Source organism: Ceratotherium simum, chromosome 39 (assembly GCF_057802395.1).
Source record: "Ceratotherium simum simum isolate JZ-2026a chromosome 39, ASM5780239v1, whole genome shotgun sequence".
Lineage (NCBI taxonomy): Eukaryota > Metazoa > Chordata > Mammalia > Perissodactyla > Rhinocerotidae > Ceratotherium > Ceratotherium simum.
Window position 1 is genome coordinate 15,147,040 of NC_141938.1, and position 12,713 is coordinate 15,159,752.

At 60.6% G+C, this 12,713-nt stretch overlaps 1 protein-coding gene across 1 annotated transcript in view; it reads left to right on the forward strand.

Moving 5' to 3' along the window:
• Window positions 1–12,713, forward strand: part of AP3D1 (adaptor related protein complex 3 subunit delta 1) — a 41,572-nt gene that overhangs the window by 12,131 nt on the left and 16,728 nt on the right. Inside the window, exons 2-10 of the mRNA XM_014796025.2 lie at window positions 1,842–1,937; window positions 2,815–2,895; window positions 3,970–4,050; window positions 6,231–6,338; window positions 7,988–8,117; window positions 8,853–8,992; window positions 9,171–9,244; window positions 10,521–10,570; window positions 12,103–12,152. Of these exons, the coding sequence (XP_014651511.1) occupies window positions 1,842–1,937; window positions 2,815–2,895; window positions 3,970–4,050; window positions 6,231–6,338; window positions 7,988–8,117; window positions 8,853–8,992; window positions 9,171–9,244; window positions 10,521–10,570; window positions 12,103–12,152 (810 nt within the window). The remainder of the gene's footprint in view (window positions 1–1,841; window positions 1,938–2,814; window positions 2,896–3,969; window positions 4,051–6,230; window positions 6,339–7,987; window positions 8,118–8,852; window positions 8,993–9,170; window positions 9,245–10,520; window positions 10,571–12,102; window positions 12,153–12,713) is intronic.

Here is a 12,713-nt window from a genome sequence, read left to right on the forward strand (position 1 = left end):
CACCTGTCCAGGGCAGCGTGTCCGTGCACCATGATTCAGAGAGCCTGAAAGTGCCCGTCCACTGTGAACGGGTAGACATGACGTGGTCCATATGCACAGTGGAAACAGGGCGAAGCACTGATGCGTGCGGCAGCGTGGAGGAAGGAGCCCAGACGTCAGGCTCGGGGAGAGGAGCCAGCGGGGGCCGCTGACAGACTCCTTACCAAGCTGGCGACGCTGCGGGAGAGGCTGCCCGGCAGACAGCTCAGAGAGAGGGGACGGAGAGCTCGCCGTTGACAGCCTCAGAGGAGCTCGAGAGGTGGGCGGTGCGCAAGGGCACCAGGCCCGGTGTGCAGCCAGCCCGGTGTGGGTGGTGTCCTGGGAGGAATGGGGCCCCAAGGCAGGAGGGGCCGCTCGAGGCCGATCTTCCCCAGCCCAGCTCCTCATCTGTGCCCCCACGCCGGCTCACAGTCCCCGCGCCCAGTCACGGCCCCAGCACCAATGCCACCTGGCCTGCCTGGGCTTTGTGTGCCTCGACACTGTTCTTGGGTGGCCCCCGCCCCAGAGCGAGCAAGAGGCCTGGGGGCCTGATGCTTCCTCCCCTCGTGGAGTCTTCGCCTCGAGCGCCCATCAGGCTGCTGGTCCGAGGCTCCGCCGGGCACAGGGTCCCCCCGCTCCCCGGGACTCTCAAGTGTTCTTGACTACAGCACAGCAGCAGGTCTCAGGAGGTCCCGCCGAGACGCTGCTGCACATGCGCAGCGAGCACGGGAAGCTGCAGGGGCCGTGGAATGCACCGGCCCACCCAGCCTCGAGTGCTCAGCTGTAGGATGGGGACACGTGTCGAGGATCAAATGGGTGGGTTTCTGTAGAGCGCTGGGGCAGGTGCCCAGCACGGGGAAGCATCCTCTCGCACTCTCTCGTCTTGCACAAAAGGGGGCGTCGGAGGAGGATCCTGCAGTCACCTGTCACCCTGGGTGGGCCCTGAGTCATCCTGTGACTGGAGGTGCAGGGAAAGGGGGTGGCCGCCACCTGGCCGCGGCCCTTCTTGTTGGAGAAGCGGGAGCCAGTGGGGCCTCCGTGGTGCGTGTCCGTCTGGACACGTGCGTTGCAGTGTGGGGTTGAGGTGGACCGGCCGCCCGGAGTCACACTCGAGGATTGTGAGGCAGAAACGGTAGGAGGGATGGGCCTTCAGGGGTAGGACGTGGGACGTCTCCCCAGCCTGTGCTTTCTCTCGTTCGCCATTTGTTAAAAGGTGAAACTGGAGGACCAAGAAAATTTATGTCTTAGTATTCTGTGTTGAAATGGTCATTCTTTTTTTAAAAAAACTTTTCAGTTTAGAAAATGTCAGCTATACACTCAGAGAAAACAGAATACAAACCTTGATGTACCTCCTCTGACGTGAATCTTGTTCCCTCGCGGCTCCCACGGCCCCCCTGCCCCTCCGCCCCTCCAGGAGGAGGATTGTGAAGGATTCCCCAGCATCCTGTTGCACTGATGGCTGTTTTAAATAACAGCTGTGTTGGCTATAATTCATGCAGCATACACTCACCCACTTAAAGCGTACAACTCAGTGGTTTCATTGTGTTCCCAGAGTCACGCAGCCATCACCTCTGTCAGTTTTACATGTTCATCACCCGGAAAAGCAACCCCAAGCCCGTGAGCAGTCACTGCCCCGCCTCCTCCCCCAGCCCCTGACAACCACTAATCCACTTTCTGTCTCTGGATCTGCCTGCTTGGGGCATTTCATAGGGGTGGAATCATGGACTCCACGGCCTTTTGTGTCTGGCTTCTTTCTGAAGTAATTATTCTTAACTGTTTTAGCCAGCCACTTGCAATTTCTCAATTTCTTTTTTTCCTTTTAGGCAAAATATATCTCTCAGTGCATTGATGAAATCAAGCAGGAGCTGAAGCAGGACAACATCGCAGTGAAAGCGAACGCTGTCTGCAAGCTGACCTACGTGAGTGCCGAGCGCCCGCGGGCCTGTGGGCTCAGGCGGCGCTGCAGAGCCACGCCCTCCTCCCGCACCCCCTTGTTGACTCCACATCCTCCCCTCCGTCTGTCTGTCCACCGTCCATTTGTCTCTGTGTCCATCCATCCGTTTGTCCATCCGTCTATCACTCCACTCATTTGTCTGTCCATCCCCCATCCATTGGTCCATCCGTCTGTCTCTCCACCCGCGAAACATTGATTGACGCTATCGGCTCCAGGCCCCGGCCTCGGGGCCCACAGGGATAATTGAGAGTCGCCATGACGATCGCGTGCACAGGGCCTGGTGGAGCCCCCATCCAGCTGGCCCAGGGTCCCTTGGGGCCCTGTCCCACGTGGAGGCCGGCAGGAGCGCCCCTTGCAGTCTCAGCTCCCCCTCGGGCTGGGCTCAGAAGCCTTGGCTCTGACCCATCCTGGGCCGGTTCCCTGCCTGGCTGCCGTCCCTGGTCAGAGGTGTGTGGGCCTGTGGCAGACAGCCCCCTCCCGCCTCCTTCCTGTCGCAGAAGGAAGACGAAGGGCCTGCTGGGAGGTCCCGCCACTCTGTAGCTTTTAGGAGGAGCCGATTCACCGACCACTGGGGGAATTTTACCCAGTACATGTGAACACTAGGATCCCAGCGGCAGGCGTCTGTCCCCTTGTAGTGTCTGTCGTTGCCCTATCCCTCTAGTCTTAAACGTGAAGACTGCCGTGTCAGAAGAAGAGACGAAAGGCGCCAGGGTGTGTGTCGGGGGAAGCCCACATGTTCTGAGAGTGAACGGCGCACGTCCTTCCCCAGGCTGGGACGGGGCAGTGGGTGCTGCGGCTCGAGCGTTGGCTTGTGAGTGATGCCTGTGCCTCGCCCTCCACAGCTGCAGATGCTGGGATATGACATCAGCTGGGCCGCCTTCAACATCATAGAAGTGATGAGCGCCTCCAAGTTCACCTTCAAGGTGAGGGGCCTGACCCTGTGGTGCTGGGCTGGGGGCCGCTATTGACAAATTTGACAGCTATTGTCAAATTACTTATTAATACTATTTATGTAACATTTTTCTTTCATTTTTAAGTAATGTCGGTGAAATTATGGGTTTATAGGATTGGTTATGTATTTTTTGAATACAAATTAAAATAAATTTGTAGCTTTAAAAAAAAACAAGCAAACGCTGACTGATCGTCTCACCTAGAGGCCACCTTGTGCTGTCTCAGTGCCTCTTTGTCATCTTCTGAGCACTTTCTCTCTGCATCGCAGGGACCCCATTGGGAGCTGTTTGGGACACTGCTTTTCTCCTCCCTTGATATCATGACATAAGCACATCTCCGGTTTTAGTAAATGTTCTAAAAAATGGTTTTCCACACCCATGGCCCGTTGGGGGGGTATTCTGTAATTTTCCTGAGTCGACTCGGTTTTTGATGGGAACGTACACCACTGGGCAGCTGAGGCCGAGGCCGCTGCCTGCCCCGAGCGCCCGCCTGTGGGTCCCTGCCGGGGTCAGGCCTGCACTCCCTCTGCCGCCCGTTACTCTGGGGGAAGACACGAGATGCCGTATTCGCCAAAACTGGGGCGGAGCTCTGCCCGTGTGTTAGGGCGTCACGCACACGTGCAAATGTGACCTTAGGTCTCTGCGTCAGCCTGGCAAAGATTGGAGGCCAGTAAAAAGCAGTGCCGTGAGGACTTTGCGCATTAGACTGCAAAGGCAGCTCCCGACGGCCCGGGGGGCAGTGAGCATGCTCCCGCCTCACTAACGGGGCTCAGTGGTTTGGCAGACCTTAAGACAGCAGTGTATTTCAAAGACCACAGACTCGCAACTCTGGGGACGTTTCCTCCTCCTGGTGTTTTAAAGACCCCCGTTGTCGTTCATGAATGAATTCCCGGCCCACCTGTGTACCCCGGGGGCCAGGCTCGGGGTGTTGCTGCCAGGCCTCGGGGGCTGCTTGGCGGGTAGGTCAGGAAAAGGGCTGGGAGCTCCCCACAGGGCACTGGGTCCCCTCATCCCACCCCTGACGCCTTCTTTTGTTCCCCTCGACAGCGAATCGGCTACCTCGCGGCTTCCCAGTGCTTTCACGAAGGGACCGACGTCATCATGCTGACGACAAACCAGATCCGCAAGGTAGGCGGCCCCTCCCGCAGGACCTGCGGCCTTCGTGGGGGAGCTCCTCTGTCCCCACACTTGAGTGTCCATTCTCCACGCGGGCTTTCCTGTTGCTCTGTGCGCGAGTAGAAAGCATGAGGTCAGCCAGATCTCCCTGCGACTCCTGTGGCAAGCGCACTGCCCTCTGACTGACGTCTCAGGAGGTGCCCAGAAGTGGTGGGGCGCCTGCCCTCTGGCTCTCGGGCGGGCGGGTGGGAGATGCCGGATGTCCCTCTCTTCTCGTTTTCACTCCTTGGCGTTGGGGGGCTGCCTCCACGGTCACTCCCCTTCTTTCCAGTCCTCCTTCCTTTCAAGGGTGCGCCTGCGGAGGGTGCACACCTTCCCAGTGTGGGGACTTTCTGCCCACTGGTCCTATGAGTCACACCACGTGCATATTTCAGTCAAGGGTAGGTTCTTTATGTTTTGAAATGATCTCTGAAGACCACTGAGGAATAAATTTCCTCCTTGGCCCTAGTACCTCAAGCATCTTTTGTGTCTTGCCTCCTTGTGGAGTGGTCGGAGGGGGCGTCTGAGAATCAGAGAAACACCCCACCCCCCCCGCCGCCCTTTCCTGGCCCTGGATCACATGTCAGAGGCTGTAGCTCACAGACAGCCGGGTGCAAGGGCTGGATCCCGTGAGTTGTGGTCGCCCTGCAGGGTGACCTGGCTTGGGCTTCCAGGCAGGCGTCATGGGACAGTCAGGCCGTGTAGGTACTTGCCGGGGTACTGATGCCCGGCCTGGACGAGATGTGGATCTGAGCACACGAGCCTACCACATTCACAGTGCTGGGGAGGCCGGCTCACGGCCAAGGGCCAGCAGCACTGGGCATGACCCATGCCATGGGGCTGTAAGGAGCGAGCTCAGCCGGGAGTGGCCTTGGAGAGGAGGAGGGAGAGGGCTGAGCCAGCTGCGCTGAGTGTGGCATACTAGGATGGTAAAGGTGGGGGGGGTGGCAGGAAAGAGGAGGGCAGAGTGGCTTTGGCGGGTCACTAAGCTGCGCTCTGCTGCGGGCACGGCCGAGCCTGGGATGTCCTCATGACTGAGTGGACAATGCACCCACCCCGTTACAGAAGGATCTGGGCGTGTGACTGGGCCCGCCTGCCCCTGCCCCCTCCTTGGCCTGTTGCCACCTCGGCCTCGGGCACGGGGTCCTGACTTCATGCAGCCGCAGCCCCGCCTGCCGCTGCCATTCTGATCCCTCGCAGCCCCAATGTTGGCAGTCCCCGTGCGCACCACTTTACATGAGCCCATGACCTCTGAAACAGCCGCCGCAGACCTGCCCACCGGGCCTCCTCCGCTGAAAAATCACGGACGCCCGGCAGTCGGGGTCTAAGTTCTGTGCCGTGGGTTCCAATGCGGTTTTGTCTCCTCAGCCTTGGCTGGAGTGTGTTGTAAAAGCCAGTATTTTCATGTTATTAGCACAATCTAGAAGCTGAACTCTTAAAATGCATCTCAATATATTCTTCACCACGTATGAAAAGTTTTGGGAGGTTCCTTAAGAAAACGTCTCCCCAGGGCAAGTTTGTGATGTAAATAGAGCACTTCACTAGCGTGCAGTGAGGCGTTCCTGCAGTCGGGGTTAGTGAGAGCCTGGGGGCCGAGAGCCGCGGGTGAGGGACCTCGGGACGTCAGTGGCTGGGTGTGTGTGCTTCCTCCCTGGGCTGGCTTCCTGTCCACCTGGAAGATGACGCTCAGGCCGAAGCTTCTCCCCACTTTTGGGAGGGGCCCAGAGGAGTTGTCTCTCGTTGTAGGAGAGACACCCCGGTGGAAGCGGAGGTTTGGGGTTCTGCTCCGGGGGCTCCCCTGCCGTGTGCCCGTGAGGTGCTCGGGACTGGCTGGCCGTGCCTTCTCACGCGTCTCAAGCAGGGAGCCGCTTCGAGAGCCCCTGAGCGGCGCTGGCTCAGCCCCCGTCGTGCCCTGGGCCACTGGGCTGTGCCCGGAGTGAGAGGCCGCCCTCGCCTTGCCCCTGTCCCCTGTGGGCCAGGACAGCCGTCCCCTTCCTTGTGTGCCGGCTCTTCTCTCGGGGACGGTGCAGAGCCGGCTGCATCTCGCTGCTCCTCGTCCAAGCCCAGCTCAGGCCCCGGAGCAGGGCAGGTGGGGCACGGCTAGGCCGGGGATGCGCGGGCGGCGCCCCGCTGACCCTCCCCTCCCCTTGCAGGACCTGAGCAGCCCCAGCCAGTACGACACTGGCGCTGCGCTGACCGGCCTGTCCTGTTTTGTTACCCCAGACCTTGCCAGAGACTTGGCCAACGACATCATGACACTGGTGAGTTTGTGCGCATGCCCGCCAACCCCTGGCTTCTGCTCCGTGACGTGACCTGGACCGGACGGGTGCCGGGAAAACTGAGGCTAAAACGTCACGCCAAGAGCGCTCGGGCACGCGGAAGCGGGCCAGGGTCCCCAGGATGCAGTGGGAAACTGAGTCACTGTCCTGTTCCGCTGCGTGGTGGGGCTCAGCCTCAGGCAGCCGCTGTTCTCACATTCTTACTCCCCCTTTGAAATCGTCCTGCGGGGGAGGGGCGTGGTCACTAACAGCGAAGTGTGGCTGAGGACGGTCGCCTGCGTGGTCATGCGTGACCCGTCGGGTACTTCCTTACCGAGGCGCAGGTGACAGTCGCCGTGGTCTCAACGGCGCATGGTCAGGGTGAGCCTTCGTGCTCCATCCCTGGTGCCGTCTGTCTTTGGCCATGGTTTGACTTCTCGTGGCTTAGTCAATCTGAAAGGCAGAAGCCCAGCCCGTCCTGATGGCCAGGGTGTTCGCAACGTTGTTCTCAAATACGACATCCTCTTAGGAATCATGGCCCCCGGAGACGGCGACCGTGCGCCCACATCTCCAGCTAACCAGGGGGCCTTGTTTTCCCTTTTGGTCACATTGAAGCAGTGTGGACTGGCGGTTACATTCCTCCCTGGAGAGTTGTGTCCGTCTGTGGTCAGCCTGTCTGCTGTGCAGATGGTTAGGTCTTGGCTCGTGGTCTTGAAGACTGCCATCAGCTTCTGGATCAGGGGCCAGTACCCATGGCCCGGGCCACATCCGGCCAGCCTCCTGTTGTGATCTGCGCATGACCCCGCCCATTCATTCACAAGGTGTCCCTGGTGGCTTCCCAGCTGCAAGGGCAGAGCTGAGTAGCCGGACAGAGACTGTCGGGCCCGCAAAGCCAAAAATACTCAGTCTTTTCAGAAGGTGTGCCGACCCAGTCTCGGTGAAAGCAGTCCCGAGCCCACAGGAGGGCGTTAGCGAGTCACGGTGCCTGTTGGTGCCGGGGCATGGGGCGGTGCTGGGGTGGCTTTCACAGGGCGAGGCTCCCTGGGCCCCTGACGGGTGAGGAGTGTGCCCACCAGGGACAATAGGCCTTTCTAGCCAGAGCACATTTGCCAGGTGGCCAGGAGCTCCAGGGCAGTGAGTGTGTGGGCGTGCGGGACTGAGGCTCGGGCAAGAGGAGCCTGGGACGCCCCTCGGCGTCCTGCTTTGGTAACAGGCCTTGGCAGCCAGAAGAGCCTGAGGCCAGTGTTGCTAGGCGGAGGCTGTCTTTCCAGTGTGACCTTCCGCATCAGAGGGCCCCAGGGCATCTGGGAGGAGCGTCCCAGCCTCCGGAGAGCAGGCCTGGCCTGGGGTCACGGGTGCAGGGAGGCAGGTTCTGATTCCATCCAAGACCCTGTCATGTGGTCTCGGGGCTCGGTGGGGAAGTAGGGCCTGTGTGCAGGCCGGCCTCGCAGGCTGGAAGCCAGACCAGCTGCAGAGAGGCTTTCCCTCCGGGTGACTGAGGTGGGCCGCGGCAGGTATGGGGAGATGAGCACGCAGGTGAGCAGGGCAGGTGCGGGGAGGTGGGACACAGCAGGTACAGGGAGGTGAGCACGCAGGTGCGCCGAGGGCAGCTGCAGTGCCAAGGGGAGACGGACGGCCCTCTGCTCCCGCAGATGTCGCACACCAAGCCGTACATCCGGAAGAAGGCCGTGCTGATCATGTACAAGGTGTTCCTGAAGTACCCTGAGTCGCTGCGCCCTGCCTTCCCCCGCCTGAAGGAGAAGCTGGAGGACCCCGATCCTGGTTTGTTGATTTCAGTTAAGACGGGGGCACCCAAGATGCTGTCACCACTCGGGGACCATGTGGGGCCGTGGCGCTCCGCCTGCGTCTGTGAAGACCAGCTGGAGGCTGTTGTGAGGAAGGAGTTGTGACGCCCCAGGTCCCAGGATCCCCATCCTAGAATCCCCCACAGAGGGCACCTCCTTGCTTTCTGGCACCACAAGATGCCGGGTTCTCGTCCCCCTCTCCCTGCCCCGGCTGTGGACTCCGCCGTGTCTCCAAGGAGCGCTGGTTCTGTTTATTGGTATGGAGTTTAGACGAGATCCGGGCGCTGGGTGTGCTCGTAGCCGCTGGGCCCTCGGCGGACACCCGCCCACACACCGCCCTCGTGGAGTGCTGGCTGGCTGGCTGTGTGTGAGCCGTCACAGTTTATTCCGATGCCTTGACGCCAGTCCTGCACCACGGGGCCCATCCTGCCTTCGTCTGTCCTTGTCTGTACCTCCTTCCTCCAGGGGGAGACCCTGGCTGAGCAGACGGAAAGCAGCTTCTCGAACCCTGGTGCAGGTTTCAGTTATTGATGAGGATGCCCCGTATTGATGAGGACCTCGCTTGTTGATGAGGACCCCCCCATTGATGAGGATGCCCCCTTTTTTGCTGAGGATCCCACTTAATTGATGAGGATGCCGCCTCTTACTGATGAGGGCGCCCCCTTTTTTGATGACGCCCTCTTATTCACAACGACACCTCTGCACTTCACAGGGGTCCAGTCCGCAGCGGTCAATGTCATCTGCGAGCTGGCCAGGCGCAACCCCAAAAACTACCTTTCGCTCGCCCCGCTGTTTTTCAAGCTGATGACCTCCTCGACCAACAACTGGGTCCTCATTAAAATCATCAAACTGGTGAGCCTCCGTCTCTTCCCTTGGGGAGAGGTCCCTGGGCGTCCCAGGAGTGCTCCTGGGCCTGTGGGGGGTGCGGTGTGGGCACACAGAACCGGGCGTCCCTCTCCTGGTCATGGACAAGGACGTGCCGTCCTGTTCCTGCTCTGCAGCGAGTGACCCGCTGGTTCTCATCCCCCAGTTTGGTGCTCTGACTCCTCTGGAGCCGAGGTTGGGCAAGAAGCTGATTGAGCCTCTCACCAACCTGATCCACAGGTGAGCCCCAGGTTCCCTGCGCTCTGTCAGGGTGCCCACCGTCCTCGCTGTCCACCAGGCAGGCCTGTGTTCCCACCCCGCGTGAGGACCCGCGGCTGTCACGTGGGGGGCTGAGCCCCGAGGGAAGTCTTGTGGGATCGAGAAGCACATACACACGCCGGGTGGTTTTGCTCCGGACGACGAGCTGTGTTGCAGGGGCATCTGCTGGCCCTCCTGGAACACCAGGGCTCGGGCTTTCTCTCCCTTTAGTTCAGGGTTTGAAACAGCAACAGCGAAAACAGAACAAAAGGAAAAAAGATACCCCACGTAGCCTCCCAGGTTCACAAGTACATCTGGTGGTCCAGTTGAGCTTTAAACGACTTATGTCACTGGCCAGTTCTGGAATGTTCTAAGAGCTTCTACATCACTTTGGATGCCTATAGTTGAATTGTGAGGGCTGAGCAGCAGGTGGCTCAGGAGATCCTGCCCCCGGTGTCCCCCAGGGAGGTGGCCGTGGGCAGCGGGAGGAGCTGGAGGTCTCGAGGCTGCGTAAGACATCAGAGCTGCGTGCTCCTCTGCGTGCGGCCCAAGCCTCGGGCAGGTCTCTGCCATCCCCTGGGGTCCAGTCTCCTGGCTCGTAAGTGGATCACACATTCACAGATAATTAGACACAACAGGTGTCTGGGCTTGGGACATTTTGGTTTTAAATAATAACCAGTCACTGAGTTCACAGCGTAGCCATGGATTTCAGAGTGGATTAACTAGAAGCCATGGGTCCTGTGGCCGTGGCCTGGCTCTGACGGCCCGTGCTCTCTGGGACACTCAGTGTCCTCAGTCTCGGGTTTGGGTGATTTGGGCTCAAGAGCATCTTCCAGGAGAATACTGGAGTGGAGTAGACATGCCTGGTGCCCGCCCTTGGCCGTCATCATCCTGGGCTCTGCTCCCCACGTCCCCAGATGCCCTTGAGGCATGGCCATGTCCTAGTGGTGGTGGTCTGGGTTAGGGGAGGTGTTTGGGGAATTGGGCTTCCTTCAAGGAAGGAAGGTTAGGGGAGTAGACTGCAGTGGCGGGAGCATCTCAGGCCGCCTTTGGTGGTTAGAAGGGGCGTGCTCATGACCCTTGGAGGGTTCTAATGCCGCAGGTGACAGAGTGGGTGGGCCACGCTGACCGGCGGAGGTGCCAAGTGCCCAGAGCCCCGGACAGGAGTTGGGGTCTGTGGGCGGGGTGCTTGTCAGGACTCTGCGTCTGGCGGAGCGGCCCAGCCGTTCTCATGTCTCCTCTCTGTTTCCGTCCCCAGCACGTCTGCCATGTCCCTGCTCTACGAGTGTGTGAACACCGTCATCGCAGGTGAGAGACCATGGTGCCCGGCTCCGGAGCAGGTGGCCCTCCCCCGCTCCCGCCTGGGGTGTCAGGTCCCCAGTGGCCGTCCCCAGGCCTCACCAGGGGGTGCGAGAACCCCTGGAGTCGCAGGTTCCTGCCCGTCTCGTCCGATTTCCCACCCGCCCCAGTGCTGGGTGTTTATTCCCGTCTCTGCAGCCGCTCGGCGGCGCAGCCTGTCTGGAGCCCCTTCCGTCTGGAGGGGTACAGGGCTCGTTCCTCGTCTGCAGCCAGAGCCCCTGCCCGTCACCCAGCCTCCAGTGTAAATCCTGCTGCTCTCGGCCCGTCCGTCACCCCTGCCAGCAAGACCTTATTTTTTCTGAGTATTTTAAAGTAAATCTTGGGCGTCGTGCCTTTTCTCTGTAGGTTCTTAAGCGTAGGCGTCCACAACAAAAAGGTCTTTGCAGACAGGGTCAGGTGTGTTTCTCAGAAAGTTTCCTTAGAGTCAGTTTGAGTTGGGATCCAGCGAAGGGCCACAGAGCGTTGGCTGGTGGGTTGCCACGTGGTTGATAAATTAGAAGCCCCTCGGCCCCTTTACTTGTTGGGACTGGAGTCATTGCTCCGCAGCCTGTCTGGCCACCTCCTGGGTCCCGTGTCCCTGTGGCCTGGGTGTCTGGTAGACTGGCAGTTGGAGCTGGTGGCTCGAGGGGTTCAGCTTCTCGTTGCCTGCCCGCCCCTGCCCGGAACTGTTGGGCAGCCAGCCTCCTGTCCGTCCTCCTGGGGCGTGGGCGGCACTACTACAGTAATTCACAGGCAGCTGGCCCAGGGCCCACGCTCCGTGGCTGTAGCTGTGTGGACGGTGAGTGTCCGGAGGCTCCGCAGCAGGAATAGGGAAAGGAAGGGTGGGCGTTTGAGAGCAGACCTCGGAGCGTGGGCTCCTGCGTCTGGAAAGATCAGTGGGGAGGGCCGGGGCGTGGCAGGGTCAGAGACAGCCCTGGCGGTATGTGGAGGAATTGGTGCAGAGAGAGGCAGGGGCCTGGCAAGTCACAGGTGCGGCGGGTCTCAGGTGATTGTGCGGTGAGCCAGCAGGTGGGGTGTGGCCCCAGTTCCACGGGACTGCCCTGGATGGGGAGGCCTGGTGCCCTTGGGACTGTGGTCTGCTCTCTTAGCCGTGGAGACCCAGCGCCCAGGGTTCTCACTGGGGGCTGGCACGGACGAGATCCCAGACCCCAGGAGGAGAGCAGGCGCTCAGCGTAGACCACGCATTTGCACAGGCAGCTTAGGGATATGGAGCCCCCTGTCAGAGAGCGCGGGAGCCCCCGAGTCCAGTTCCAGGCACCCACCTTGTAAGCTGGCCTTCCCAGGGAGAGCAGTCAGGCCACCGTGTTAACCCTTTCCTGCACAAACATCAGTTGGGCCGAGCAGTTCCCAGCATGGTGGCGTTTCCACCTCAGGTGCCTCCCGCCGGGCACAGGGGCCGATGCCACAGTGGATGTTGTGAGTGGACGTGTGCACGCCGGGTCAGGCCTGGCAGGCTCCTAACTCGAGGTTGTCTGTTGCAGTTCTCATCTCCCTGTCCTCCGGCATGCCTAACCACAGTGCCAGTATTCAGGTGGGTCCCCGGCACCAGGCAGCGCCATGCAGTGGAGTCGGGTGACAGGCCGGGGAGGGGCCCGAGGATCTGCCGGCCAGCCAGCCCTCTTCTCCCCTCTGTCCCCACCTTGGGAGCCCCCTGCCCCCACGCTCTGACAGATGCCAGCCCACCCCACATACACTGCCATCGTTCACACTCAGCATCCTGCATGGCTGCATTCTGTGGAGCGCGCGTCTGTGGGGTGGACCAGTGAGGGGTGGACACACACGTTGGCACCTGTGGAAGTCGCCAGGGTGTCCAGTGCGTGTTTCTGTGGGCGTTCCCCTTGTGTCCATGTCGGGCGCCTACTCTCCTTGCCCACAGTATGTCCGCTATCTGTCCTCGTCGCTGCTTGCGAGCAGCCCCCCTCCTGCGCGGTGGGTGCTCCTTGGGTGGATGCCTGTTGTGTGCAGCCCTTCTCTCATCTGTGGGGCTGGTGGCCGGGCCCTCAGGGCACGGGGTGGACTCGGGTTGGGGCAGACCCAGGGGTGCTGCATTCTCTGCTGGTCTAGAAGGTGTAACGGTGTCATCTGCCCCGTG